At 44.4% G+C, this 14,120-nt stretch overlaps 1 protein-coding gene across 1 annotated transcript; it reads right to left on the bottom strand.

Annotated features, from left to right (window-relative positions):
• Positions 1–352: 352 nt before the first annotated feature.
• Positions 353–6,475, bottom strand: LOC109778959 (probable ADP-ribosylation factor GTPase-activating protein AGD14). Its single transcript, XM_073510831.1, has 13 exons — positions 6,035–6,475; positions 5,244–5,305; positions 4,441–4,528; positions 4,290–4,351; positions 4,088–4,184; positions 3,489–3,920; positions 2,506–3,375; positions 2,278–2,409; positions 2,058–2,174; positions 1,501–1,578; positions 1,087–1,216; positions 932–977; positions 353–861 (listed from the first exon to the last, which is right to left on the bottom strand). Exons 1-13 carry the CDS (start codon positions 6,128–6,130, stop codon positions 810–812), a joined length of 2,262 nt encoding a protein of 753 aa, XP_073366932.1. The 5' UTR covers positions 6,131–6,475; the 3' UTR covers positions 353–809.
• Positions 6,476–14,120: the final 7,645 nt, after the last annotated feature.

Raw genomic sequence — 14,120 nt, 5'->3', positions numbered from 1 at the left:
TCTTTTCACAAAACAAAAATGATATTTTCAATTTCAGTTATATTATAATCAAGTATCACAACACCTGTGTTTTTTTTCCTTTAAAAAATGATGCAGTCTTTCAAGGGGAAAATTATAGGGAGTGGATGCTTGTTCCTGACCTTGCAGCAAAAATGCTGCCGGGGTAAAGAAAGATGAGGGCGTGACGGCGGAAGAAGGATGAACAGAGGCAGGGAGATGAAATGAACAAGGCAATAACTCCGTTTTAATAGTATCCATACAATTAACATGTATAAATGCATTAATGAGGGAGATGTGATGAATAAGGCAAGCTAGCACCAATTCAAGTAAGATCTCACAACAATTCAGTCAGTTGACGAACGAGCCACCGTACTTTTGCTTAAAGATAAAGATCATGAAGGGCCGGAGAATGCGAATGATCCCCCTTTTTCTGAAAATGAGTCAATAATATCCTATTTTGATTCAAATAGAACACAGACCCAAACCACGGGCAAATGACAGACTATGGAAAATGAAAGCAAACAAATGGTTTTCACAAAACCGCCACACGACAATATACAACAGAGCTGAAGGACACAGCAGCTTTGCTTCAGGTGAAAAGACTCCAGCGCACCGGCCATATAGAATTCTGCACATTCCTTTCTAGCATATACAGGAGAGCTGAGTGAGACAGTGAAATCGAAAGATATCTACTGTGTTGTTTCTGGTTTCAAGCATATAGTACACCCGATGGCCCTTTTGGGTTCCGAGCGGTGCAAATTGGCTCTCCTCATCTGTTCATCATCAGCGCCATTCCTCACCAGCAACTCTCATTCATCAAATGGATTTCTTGGTGGAAACTGTCCTTGCTGTGCTGAGTTCCTGTTACAGGGTATCATGTAAAACATAAGGTCTATTACAAACTATAAGAACAGGTTTAGGGGGAGCTTACAGCATATGGGAGTCTTGTACTTGCCCCGGGATGTATGACAACCCTCCTGAATTCAACAAATAATCAAATAGTGTACATTAACAATGAGAGTTCGTGTGTTCATGTACTTGTGTACTTCTGCTTGACGATCAATTTGGCGTGAAGAGGCGGATTACCCTGAGATGCAGAAGGAATATATGCCACGGTAGAATTCTGAGACATCCATGGCTCTGCTAAGTTGCCGGAGTATTCTGCGGGAAGATGAGGATCCGGCAGTGTTGCTTGTAGTGAGGTCAAATCCATAAACTGAAAAGAGGAATAAAAAAGATCATAAATAAGAACACGTATGACAGGGTTTTGGCAGCACGGAAACAACTGCATTCTGAGATAGCGGCCATTAAGAGAAGAATGTAAAAGGATATCATGTGTGAGGTAGCAACAGCTTATTCTAAAGCACATCTTACACCGAGTTAGCAACAGCTTATTCTAAAGCACATCTTACAGTATGTTTACAAACAAAAGGAACAATTAGTAGTCCATGTTATAATAGTTCTAAGTGCAAACCAGAAAATAGCAGTACAGTTACACACCATGTCGTTGGCTTCGACATCAGACTCAAATGCCATGTCAAACGGATTTGTTGATTTTCCAGCCTGAGACACCATGCCCTGAAACCAGATTCAAAAGATCAGTTAAAAGAGATAAACAGGTACGATGGAGTACTTAAGAGACTACTGGGGTAAAATGGCTCAGGTTGTCCAGTAGCCCCATGACAGCCTGGCAGGCAAATAAAATAAAATAAGAGAGAAGCAAATACAGCATTACAAGTCTTCCCTACACCAGCAATATGTATACAGACATGAAAGCAGCCACAAATCCATGCATGTAAAAGCACAAGAAGGCATGTAATGCCTCGATACACACACAGTCAGAGCTAAAGAACTGTAAGGCCTAGTATCACCTTAATTGAACTTCTATTTTAGCCAAGTACAAAATACATACAGTATCATATGTCAAACCATCCCACGTATATATCCATGTAAGCTACTCCCTCCGTCCCATAATATAAGAGGGAGTAGCTTACAATCATATGGGACCAATGTCAGGAAACATGAGGAAAGAACCTTCAATCATGGATAACACATACCAGTTGGGGTTGAAGTGGTGCAGGAAATGATGGCTCGGCCAGGACACCAGGAGAGACATTGAAGCCAGGGAATATATCCCCAGGAGTTGACCTTTCAGGCTCACCCCTAGCCAAGTCCTAAAAGAATGGTTCAAACTGTTCAGTCCAGCCTTCTTTGAGAAATAAAGAAATATGTTTTTTTTCAGCTTTTTAAAGTGATCAAAACGCCAGTTACACACACCTGTGAAGTTCTGGATTCCATGTATGGAACACTGGGTATGGCAAATTGATGAGGTGCTACTTGAGGCATATCATTGAATGCAAACACATTATTAGGCATGTTCCCAGTGGATTCACCAAAGGCATTCCAGTCCTAGGAAGCAACCAAGGAAATCAAAATTCATATTTAGCTCAATAAAAGTAAAGCTGCAGCAAGCTTCACAGCTTTATATACCGAATGCTGAAGTACCTGGGAGTTTTCCTTGGAGACAGGGATCTTCACCTCTTCAGCATTTAAACTCCACTGGTCCATAGTAGGCGGAGATGTTTGTGACATGATGGCACTTGGTGGTGAATTTGGCAATGTTGATTGATCAATTGCTTTGGCAACGACACTTGGCAATGCAGCAGGCACCTGAGCTTGCACATTTGAAACAGAAGTTGATGAACCATATTGAGGTGTGTCGAAGAATGCCCACCCTTCATTAGCAGGCAATGGAGCTGCTGGTGTAATATGATGAACACTAGACGTAGGTGGCAGCTGTTGGTCAAAGCCAGCAAACAGATCCACTGACGGAGGGGAAGAGGAAGTTGCTGGGTCCTGCGCTATTGACAGACTGAAGAGATCTTGGTGCACAGGATGAGATGTGGGGACTGCTTCTGCTGATACAGACGATGAAGTCGTGACAACCTTCTGAACCACAGCATTATGCACAGCTTCTTTAACAACATCAGAATGACCATTAGGAACTGATGCAGTCTGTTGATTAAAGCCGGCAAACAAATCTATTGGTGGTGCATAAACAACGGGTTGCGGCAATGTTGACATGTCAAAGAGGTCTTGATTAGTGAAAGCCGTTGGTTGTGGTTGTGGTTGGGCTGAAACAGGCAAATGCCGCAGAGATTCTTGGGGGGCAATTTGGCTGGCTGAAGAATTCGCACTCTGCTGCAAGGCATACGGTTGTGTAGAATGAGCTACAGAAGATGCCCCACTCTGACGGTTTGCAGCAGAGGGCACTGGCCTTTCTGTAGGTGCATCAGGTAGGACACCTGAATCAACTGATTTATTAGATGGTGAGCTACCATCAAACGATCCAAAACTTCCAGAAGAAGCTGTTCGCTGCACATATGAAGAAGATATATTTTATGTCTTACCCAATCTACTTCAAGAATTGCACAAGTGAATAGGTAACTTTACTGCAAAGTGGAGATGGAGATGGGAGGATCAATAACCTGTGAACGACGACCTCCATTAGATTCTATTTGTGAAACTGCATTTGGATGTCTTTGGGATTGAGGATTTTCAGCTGATACATTTCTTGAATGGTGAACAGAAGGGCTGCTGTACCCTGTATCCTGAGAGCTAGGAGAAAGCACATCGTTTCTAAAGTCACTGGTGCTTGAGGCTGAAAAGTCAGAAAATCTTGATCCGTGACTCTCATTAGCAAATCGATCTTCATGCATCTGATCCCTGGAACGACCCGGACTGTACAATAGGCTGCCGAGTTTCCCATCAAAGAGTGCCCTATCCGAAGGCCTCCGAGCAAGCGTGTTAACTTGCTTACCATATCGTCTATCCTCATACTGAAAATCATAAGGTGGGCTTTGCGAGTATGAATGATAGGAGTCAGGTCTTCTTGTTTCACTTTCATTGCCCTTTACACTCTGTTGAAAAATTAGAATGTATAGTTAGCACATATGTGTGGCTAATAATGAGAAGGATTGCAGCATGAACAGTGTTAGAAATGTTCAACTGTTAGATGAGGGGAAATTCGGCACTTAGATATCCAGAATTAAAGACCATCACTCGTTAGATTTTACTAACTCATTACCTCACTATCAGTGGCTGGTTTGTCGGTGGACTTCGCACCAGCATACTTCTTGTCTACATAAACAGTTCTGATAAATTCCCTTATCCTATCTGGTTTGCTGAAACAGAAAGTTACTTGGTAGCATAAGAGGAAATGTAGCAGTTTTTCATAGCACAGAATGCAGGACGTGACTAAAAGGAACTTAAGAATGAAACAAACTCACCTGTTGTCAGGCAATCTCATTCGCTGCCAATCCCAATCTTTTAGGTAGATATCACGTGCTCGCTGCGGTTAGTTACCAACTCCGATGTAAGTCATAAAGTTGAACAAGTAACTCGAGATGGGAACGGTAGAACAGTTCTAAGCACAGTTACCTGGTTACCACCCTGTTCAAGAGCCCGCACTTCTTGGGTAGTGAATTTAGACATTGACACTGATTTAACACGGTGAGTGAACTCACGGCTGTTATATCAAACACAGAATAAACATTACTATTAAGGGCACGACAGGAAAATGCAGTAACTGGGGATAGCTTAACAAGACAGCATAACTTCATCATCTATTTCAGCAAATGGCAAAGTGGCTACATGTGGCTATCTCAGGAGACTAGTGGGATGTTCAGTTTGAGAAATTAGCTAATCTAGAGACCATCTCATGATAATCATGAAATGACCTCATGCCCTAGAGTTTTATATGGAAAATTCCATATGCGCATATGCAGTAAGATTAGAGTGGAATAGTGTGAGACATTGTGATATTGGATTGTTAACTATTTCATGACAACAAAGAGCATCTACTCCTTTGTATCATAAAGTATGCTCCGTTCATAAATACTCCCTCTGTAAAGAAATGGTCTCCAATATGCATCTATGACCATTAATTTTTGTACAAAAATTATATCATGAAAGTATTGTTCACGACAAATCTAATGATAATATTTTCAACTTACCAATCTATATAATTTTGTATATATTAGTCATCAAAGTTAGAAGAGTTTGATTGCACACTTTCTAGGAAGTAGTCTATTTGCGAACAAGGTAGTATCAAATACCACATCACAAATTTCTCCAGAAGAGAATTTGGCATATTACTAAAACTAAACATGAGATATAAGGCCAAAGACTAAAAGGAAGAACTGAAGCGACAAAAAAAATCCCCAAAGTTCTAAGATACTCACTGTATCCCACTACATGACAAGCATGTAAAGGTCCAGAAATTGGTGCATACGTATTGTGGCCCCTACACCAAAATAAACATTAGTTGTGTGGTTCAAAGAAATGTCAATATAACAGCATCTAGCATCATTCAGAGAGTTGAGTAAATACAGTGACCTCACTACATTTAACGCAAGATTACAAAGGTAGGATTCAACAAAAGTTAAGCAATGTAGACACCTTTCAGTCAACTAAGCGACCATCGTTACAAAAATAGTAAGGAAATCTACAACCTGAAAAATACGCAAGAGCAACACAAATTGCTTCTACTGACATTAAAAGCACCAAACTACCAGCACTTTTAGCCAACTAAGCAATTTCACTAGCAAACAATGAACGGCAACTGCGCACAGAAGTGACGAGGATCTTGGCAGACCGAAAAGAGTTCTGAATTAACAGACCAAACCAGCAATCCTAGATTACTCCAACGGCAACAAAATTAACAGTTTATGCAACCCATCAAGTTAATTACTCTATCGATCAACCAAGCATCTAACCATCTAAAGCAAAATGATACAGGTAGGTAACAGTGCAATCCTTATCATCCCCAACTCGACAGCTGCAGCTTAAACACACAGGAGCGAACAAATAATCCGCAGCAGAGGCAGCGAATTCCGTAAATCCGAGCTAAATCACCGAACCTCACTCACAGTCTCGGGGTCAACGATCCGCGAAGCGAAACGGGACAGACGCGTCAATCAGCTTAACGGCGGCGCGATAAACAAGTGGAGGAGGAGGAGGAGGAGGCCAGTACCACACTGTTGCAGTTGATGCACTTGCGGTTGGGCGGCAGCTTCATGAGGCCGCGGATGATCTTCTCGTTCCTCTCCTCCTCCCTCCGGCTCCCCATATCTCCACCGGATTAAAGTCGGAAATCCCCCCGGAGAAAATGTTAGCCCAGAAGAAAAAAATCGGCGGAAACGGAGAGCCCACGGCGGGCCGGCCCTGGGTCGAGCGGGGCCGCGGCGGGCGGCGGATTCGGGCGCTAGCTCGGGGGGCTGGGGGTTCGGCGGCTAGGGTTTACTGGAGGGGAGGAGGAGGAGGCGGACGGGAATGGCGGCCGCGGCGATGAGTCTTCTAGAGGGGAGAGGGGGATGGGGGAGGCGGAGCGAGGAAAAGGCGTTGGGGATTAGTGGCTGGCTGGCTGGCTGGCTGCGAGCCGACGGGTTCGGAAACCCCTTTTCCTTTTCGGCTTAGGATTAGGAAAGGCTTAACGGAACCTTTGCTTGCTTGTTTTTATCGAGTCGGGGGCGTGGTGGCGTGGATTTGATTTTCGTGGAATGGAATAAAACGGGCGGAGTGTGCCCCCGTGCTAAGCAACGGTCTGATGCGATCCTCTTTTTCAAATGCAGATGCACCTGGCTGTTGTCCCTCCCTTGTTTAGTTGAGTTGATTGATGATGCGTAAATGGGGCTTCGGGTACGGCCGAATGAATGAAATGAACGAGCACGCTCAGACGCACCGACACACTGTTGCCATACGATCGTTGCGGCGTCAGTTTTTTTTTTAACCCTGATAAGTGTCACACGTCAGGTATGAGCACATGGCAATTTTAAACTTTTTCGATGGCAGGTTTAGATACGCGAGGATGACAATTTTAGTTGACAAGCGTGGCAACTTTTGTGCGTCGGTTTATTTTTGACAAAAACTTGTTGTGTGTCATCGAAATTATCGTCTTTACTTGACTGGAACTGCCATCGAAAAACGTTATCATTTGATTTCTTTTAAGAAAAACTTTTGATCTATTCATTCAAGGTAGTATAAAGAACGTGTGTAATCCACCTAGCGATGACCAAAAGCATTGGAGCAAACGAATGCGTCTCCGTCATCGCCCCTCTCTCACCTTAGCTGGGCAAACCTTATTGTAGTAGATAGTCGGGAAGTCGTCGTGTTAAGGTCCTACAGAACCAGCGTATCAGAGCAGCAACCACTGTCGATTAAGAGATGCATAGATCGAAAGGATCCAACCTATAGACACAAAGGCCGCATCCACATGGATCCACTCAAGACAAGCGTCGACCGAATCCCGTGAGATCCACCGGAGACAATACTTCCCATGCCATCTGACGACGCTAGAAGCATCGCCGGTATGAGGGCTAGGCGGGGAGAACTTTATTGCATCTTTAGAGAGGCACCACCGCCTCGCCTCCCTGAGCATGACACAAGCCCTAACAAAACTAGAAAAACATCCAATAAGGATCAAGATCCACCGCGCCTTTACGGCTCTAAGGCCGTAGAAGATGAGGCAGAAATACGACGGCGTCAATGGGAGGCATAAAAAACCCTAGCAACTTGGTGCCCTTTGACGTCGATTGTTAGTTTAATGGACTCACCTGATCTCATTAGTAGTACTGGATCACAAATGATAAAATCTGTGTAAGTAATGCTAAGAAAATTGTGCTGATAGACCACAATAATTGTGCCCAGACAAATTACAATCAATCATTGTCAGTGTATATACACATGTCACATTTGATTAGACATATCATGGATGATGACAGATTCTTTATAATATCCCGAGCTCCTACATGGAAAATAATATTATATAGTTTTATCTAACGAATTATAATCAATTAATAAACATAATATTGCATAGACAATCACATGTGATAGATCATTATGATCGTATATAAAGGTGTCCTAAAACTAGCACCCAACCGGACCCCTTAAACCTAGCCCCAACGTCCAGATCATCTAGCACCCCTCATATTCAGGCCATATGTAAGGCGTCTATGAGGACGTCTAGATGCACCTGCCACGTCAGACTGACTGATAGGACCCACGAGGATACCCATCGGTCCGCTGAGAGGTCACCGATCTGTATTAATGTCGCCTCTCTAGCACGCAGCCTGAGGGGATAAACCTGACTATTTAAGCCAGGTGATAAGGATAAACCCTAGCTGCCCCATTTCCTCCCTCTCCCCCCAGTCTGCGTCGTTGTTGTGACCCCCGTCTATGCACCAGTCCGCCATGACGTTGTTGGTTGCCGGCCGCCTTGGTCGACTCTAATATTACCAACTAAAAATGCTAACCCCGGAGCGTCGGGCGGAGACACTCGTCTATAACATGTATAGGTACCAAAGTTTTCGAAAGTAATATCTTTCTAATTGATACGTCTACAATGTATCTATAATTTTTTATTGTTCCATGCTATTATAATATCAATCTTAGATGTTGTATATGCAATTATATATCTTTTTTGGGACTAACCTATTAACCTAGTGCCAAGTGCCGGTTGCTGTTTTTTGTCTGTTTTTGGTTTTCCAAGAAATCAGTACCAAATGAAGTCCAAACGATACAATTTTTTTTTGATTTTTTGGACAAGAGAGACCCTGGAAGTTTCGGGAGGAGACTAGAAGGAAAACGAGGAGACAACAAGGCAACATGGTGCGCCGAGGGGGTAGGCATGCCCTGATGCCTTGTGGGCCCTTGTGGCTCCATCTGACCTAATTCCACCTCTATAAATTTTCTAAAATTGAGAAACCGACAGAGAGCCACCCAAAATACTGTTCCCGCCGCCGCAAGTTTCTGTTCTTCCGCGATCCCATCTGGATGCCTTTTCCGGAGAGAGAATCGATCACAGAGGGCTTCTACATCAACCTTGCCGCCCTTCCGATGATGTGTGAGTAGTTTGCCACGAACCTACGGGTCCATAGCTAGTAGCTAGATGGCTTCTTCTCTCTCTTTGACCTTCAATACAATGTTCTCTTTGATGTTTTTGGAAATCTATTCGATGTAATCTTTTTTCGCGGTGTGTTTGTTGGGATCCGATGAATTGTGGGTTTATGATCATATTATCCATGAATATTAATTGAGTCTTCTCTGAATTCTTTTATGCATGATTATTATAACTTTGTATTTCTCTCCGAACTATTCGTTTGGTTTGGCCAACTAGATTGATTTATCTTGCAATATGAGATATGCTTTGTAATGAGTTCAATCTTGCGGTGCTCTATATCCCAGTGTCAGTAAGGGACAAGACACATATTTGTATTGTTGCCATTAAAGAAAAAACGACGGGGTTTATTCATATTGGTTGGATTTACTTTGTCTACATTATGTCATCTCGCTTAAGGCGTTACTCTGTTTTTTATGAACTTAATACTCTAGATGATGCTGGATAGCGGTCGATGGGTGGAGTAATAGTAGTAGATGCAGGCAGGAGTCGGCCTACTTATTTTGGACGTGATGGCTATATACATGATCATTACCTTGAATATCGTCATAACTATGTGATTTTCTATCAACTGCCCAACAATAATTTGTTTACGCACATATGCTTTTTGTTCGAGAGAGAAGTCTCTAGTGAAAACTATGACCCCCGGGTTTACTTTTAAAACATATAAAATCTAAAAATACCTTACTGCACTTGATTTACCGTTATTTTATTTTATTTATCTATCACTAGGACATTTGATCCTTGCAAATAACCTCCGAGGGAATTGACAACCCCTTGATCGCGTTGAGTGCAAGTATTTGCTCTCTTCTGTGTAGGTGTTGTTAACGAGGTTTTCGCGTGGTTCTCCTACTGGATTGATAACCTTGGTTCTTAACCGAGGGGAATAATTATCTCTAGTGTACTGCATCTGTTGGGGAACGTGGTAATTTCAAAAAAATTCCTACGATCACGCAAGATCTATCTAGGTGATGCATAGCAACGAGAGGGGAGAGTGTTGTCTACGTACCCTCGTAGACCGAAAGCGGAAGCATTATGACAACGTGGTTGATGTAGTCGTACGTCTTCACGATCCGACCGATCCTAGCACCGAAGGTACGGCACCTCCGCGATCTGCACACGTTCAGCTCGGCGACGTCCCACGAACTCTAGATCCAGCTGAGGTCGAGGGAGAGTTTCGTCAGCACCACGACGTGATGACGGTGATGATGAAGTTACCGATGCAGGGCTTCGCCTAAGCACTACAACGATATGACCGAGGTGGATATCTGTGGAGGGGGCACCGCACACGGCTAACACAACTGTCAACTTGTGTGTCCTAGGGTGCCCCCCTGCCCCCGTATATAAAGGAGCAAGGGGGAGGCCGGCCGGGCCCTAGGGCACGCCCCCAAGAGGGGAATCCTACTAGGACTCCAAGTCCTAGTAGGAATCCACCAAGAGGGAGAGAGGATGAAGGAAGGAAGAGGGGGAAGGGAAGGAAAGGGGGGCGTCGCCCCCTTCCCCTAGTCTACATTTTACTTTTAGTGATCCAAGATCACATTGAGTCCATAGGAAAAGACAATACTATTAAAAGGGGATGAGGTGTTGCTTAATGAGGTTCTTGCTCAAAATGCTTAGTGATATGCTCCAAAATCCTCAACCACTTTCTCATATCCACATATGTCCCAAACCAAAAGTCAAACTCGGCCCTACCGAAACTTCTTATCCGGCGCCACCTGTTGGAAATATGCCCTAGAGGCAATAATAAAATGGTTATTATTATATTTCCTTGTTCATGATAATTGTCTATTGTTCATGCTATAATTGTATTAACTGGAAACCGTAATACATGTGTGAATACATAGACCACAACATGTCCCTAGTAAGCCTCTAGTTGACTAGCTCGTTGATCAATAGATGGTTATGGTTTCCTGACCATGGACATTTGATGTCATTGATAACGGGATCACATCATTAGGAGAATGATGTGATGGACAAGACCCAATCCTAAGCATAGCACAAGATCGTGTAGTTCGTTTGCTAAGAGCTTTTCTAATGTCAAGTATCATTTCCTTAGACCATGAGATTGTGCAACTCCCGGATACCGTAGGAATGCTTTGGGTGTACCAAACGTCACAACGTAACTGGGTGGCTATAAAGGTGCACTACAGGTATCTCCGAAAGTGTCTGTTGGGTTGGCACGAATCGAGACTGGGATTTGTCACTCCGTATGACGAAGAGGTATCTCTGGGCCCACTCGGTAATGCATCATCATAATGAGCTCAATGTGACTAAGGAGTTAGCCACGGGATCATGCATTACGGAACGAGTGAAGAGACTTGCCGGTAATGAGATTGAACGAGGTATTGGGATACCGACGATCGAATCTCGGGCAAGTAACATACCGATGGACAAAGGGAATTGTATACGGGATTGATTGAATCCCCGACATCGTGGTTCATCCGATGAGATCATCGTGGAACATGTGGGAGCCAACATGGGTATCCAGATCCCGCTGTTGGTTATTGGCCGGAGAACGTCTCGGTCATGTCTACATGGTTCCCGAACCCGTAGGGTCTACACACTTAAGGTTCGGTGACGCTAGAGTTGTTATGGGAAATAGTATGTGGTTACCGAAGGTTGTTCGGAGTCCCGGATGATATCCTGGACATGACGAGGAACTCCGAAATGGTCCGGAGGTGAAGATCGATATATTGGACGAAGGGTATTGGAGTCCGGAATTGTTCTGGGAGTACCGGGTGACGACCAGCGTGACCGAAAGGTGTTTCGGAGGCCCCGGCAAGCGTTGGGGGGCCTTATGGGCCAAGGGGAGGGGGCACACCAGCCCACTAAGGGGCTGTGCACCCCTCCCAACCCCTCTCACGTAACTTGGAGAGGTGGGGGCGCCTCCCCTAGGGCAGCCATCCCTCCCGGCGTGGGGGGCAAGTTTCCTAGGGGTGGGGGCGCCCAAACCCATCTAGGGTTTCCCCTGTGGCCGCCGCCCCTCCCCTAGGGAACCCTAGGGCGCCTCCTCCACCCCCCTCCCCCTATATATAGTGAGGGAGAGAGAGGGCAGCCGCACCCCTTGCCTGGCGCAGCCCTCTCCTCCTCCAACTCCTCCTCCTCCTCTGTAGTGCTTAGCGAAGCTCTGCCGGAGAACCACGAGCTCCATCGCCACCATGCCGTCGTGCTGCTGGAGTTCTCCCTCAACTTCTCCTCTCCCCTTGCTGGATCAAGAAGGAGGAGACTTCCCCGGGCTGTACGTGTGTTGAACGCAGAGGCGCCGTCCGTTCGGCGCTAGATCGGATCTTCCGCGATTTGAATCGCTGCGAGTACGACTCCATCATCCGCGTTCTTGTAAGGCTTCCGCTTAGCGATCTTCAAGGGTATCAAGATGCACTCCCTCTCTCTCGTTGCTAGCATCTCCTAGATTGATCTTGGTGACACATAGGAAAATTTTGAATTATTGCTACGTTCCCCAACAGTGGCATCATGAGCTAGGTCTATGCGTAGATTCTATGCACGAGTAGAACACAATGTAGTTGTGGGCGATGATTTGTTCAATTTGCTTGCCGTTACTAGTCTTATCTTGATTCGGCGGCATTGTGGGATGAAGCGGCCTGGACCGACCTTACACGTACACTTACGTGAGACAGGTTCCACCGACTGACATGCACTTGATGCATAAGGTGGATAGCGGGTGTCTGTCTCTCCCACTTTAGTCGGATCGGATTCGATGAAGAGGGTCCTTATGAAGGGTAAATAGCAATTGGCATATCACCGTTGTGGCTTTTGCATAGGTAAGAAACGTTCTTGCTAGAAACCCATAGCAGCCACGTAAAACATGCAACAACAATTAGAGGACGTCTAACTTGTTTTTGCAGGGTATGCTATGTGATGTGATATGGCCAAAAGGATGTGATGAATTATATATATGTGATGTATGAGATTGATCATGTTCTTGTAATAGGAATCACGACTTGCATGTCGATGAGTATGACAACTGGCAGGAGCCATAGGAGTTGTCTTAATTTATTGTATGACCTGCGTGTCAATGAAAAACGCCATGTAATTACTTTACTTTATTGCTAATCGTTAGCCATAGTAGTAGAAGTAATAGTTGGCGAGACAACTTCATGAAGACACGATGATGGAGATCATGGTGTCATGCCGGTGACGAAGGTGATCATGCCGCGCCTCGAAGATGGAGATCAAAAGGTGCAAGATGATATTGGCCATATCATGTCACTTTATGATTTGCATGTGATGTTTTTCATGTTTACATCTTATTTTCTTAGAACGACGGTAGCATAAATAAGATGATCCCTCACTAAAATTTCAAGAGATGTGTTCCCCCTAACTGTGCACCGCTGCGAAGGTTCGTTGTTTCGAAGCACCACGTGATGATCGGGTGTGATAGATTCTAAAATGCGCATACAACGGGTGTAAGCAAGATTTACACATGCAAAACACTTAGGTTGACTTGAGGAGCCTAGCATGTACAGACATGGCCTCGGAACACAAGAGACTGAAAGGTCGAACATGAGTCGTATAGTAGATATGATCAACATGAAGATGTTCACCGATGATGACTAGTCCGTCTCACGTGATGATCGGACACAGCCTAGTTGACTCGGATCATGTATCACTTAGATGACTAGAGGGATGTCTATCTAAGTGGGAGTTCATTAAATAATCAGATGAACTTAATTATCATGAACATAGTCAAAAGGTCTTTGCAAATTATGTCGTAGCTTACGCTTTGGTTCTACTGTTTAAGATATGTTCCTAGAGAAAATTTAGTTGAAAGTTGATAGTAGAAATTATGCGGACCGGGTCCGTAAACCGAGGATTATCCTCATTGCTGCGCAGAAGGCTTATGTCCTTAATGCACCGCTCGGTGTGTGAACCTCGAGCGTCGTCTGTGGATGTTGAGAACATCTGACATACACGTTTTGATGACTACGTGATAGTTCAGTGCGTAATGCTAACGGTTTAGAATTGAGGCGCCAAAGACGTTTTTGAAATGTCGCAGAACATATGAGATGTTCCAAAGACTGAAATTGGGATTTCAGACTAGTGCCCACGTCAAGAGGTATGAGACCTCTGACAAGTTTCTTAAGCCTGCAAACTAAGGGAGAAAAGCTCAATCGTTGAGCATGTGCTCAGATTGTATGAGTACTAC

Source organism: Aegilops tauschii, chromosome 3 (assembly GCF_002575655.3).
Source record: "Aegilops tauschii subsp. strangulata cultivar AL8/78 chromosome 3, Aet v6.0, whole genome shotgun sequence".
In the NCBI taxonomy this organism is placed as follows: domain Eukaryota; kingdom Viridiplantae; phylum Streptophyta; class Magnoliopsida; order Poales; family Poaceae; genus Aegilops; species Aegilops tauschii.
The sequence above is the reverse complement of the archived record's forward strand: the minus strand, read 5'-3'. Positions and strand labels throughout refer to the sequence as shown.

What these genes read in the sequence shown, in the direction of transcription:
- LOC109778959 (XM_073510831.1), bottom strand. Translation starts at nt 6,130, where the DNA reads ATGGGGAGCCGGAGGGAGGAGGAGAGGAACGAGAAGATCATCCGCGGC. An exon ending in ATGAGATTGCCTGACAACAG is followed by an intron (nt 4,185 to 4,289) that starts GTGAGTTTGTTT and finishes TTTCTGTTTCAG; the next exon opens with CAAACCAGATAGGATAAGGG. An exon ending in CACCACTTCAACCCCAACTG is followed by an intron (nt 1,579 to 2,057) that starts GTATGTGTTATC and finishes ATCTGGTTTCAG; the next exon opens with GGCATGGTGTCTCAGGCTGG.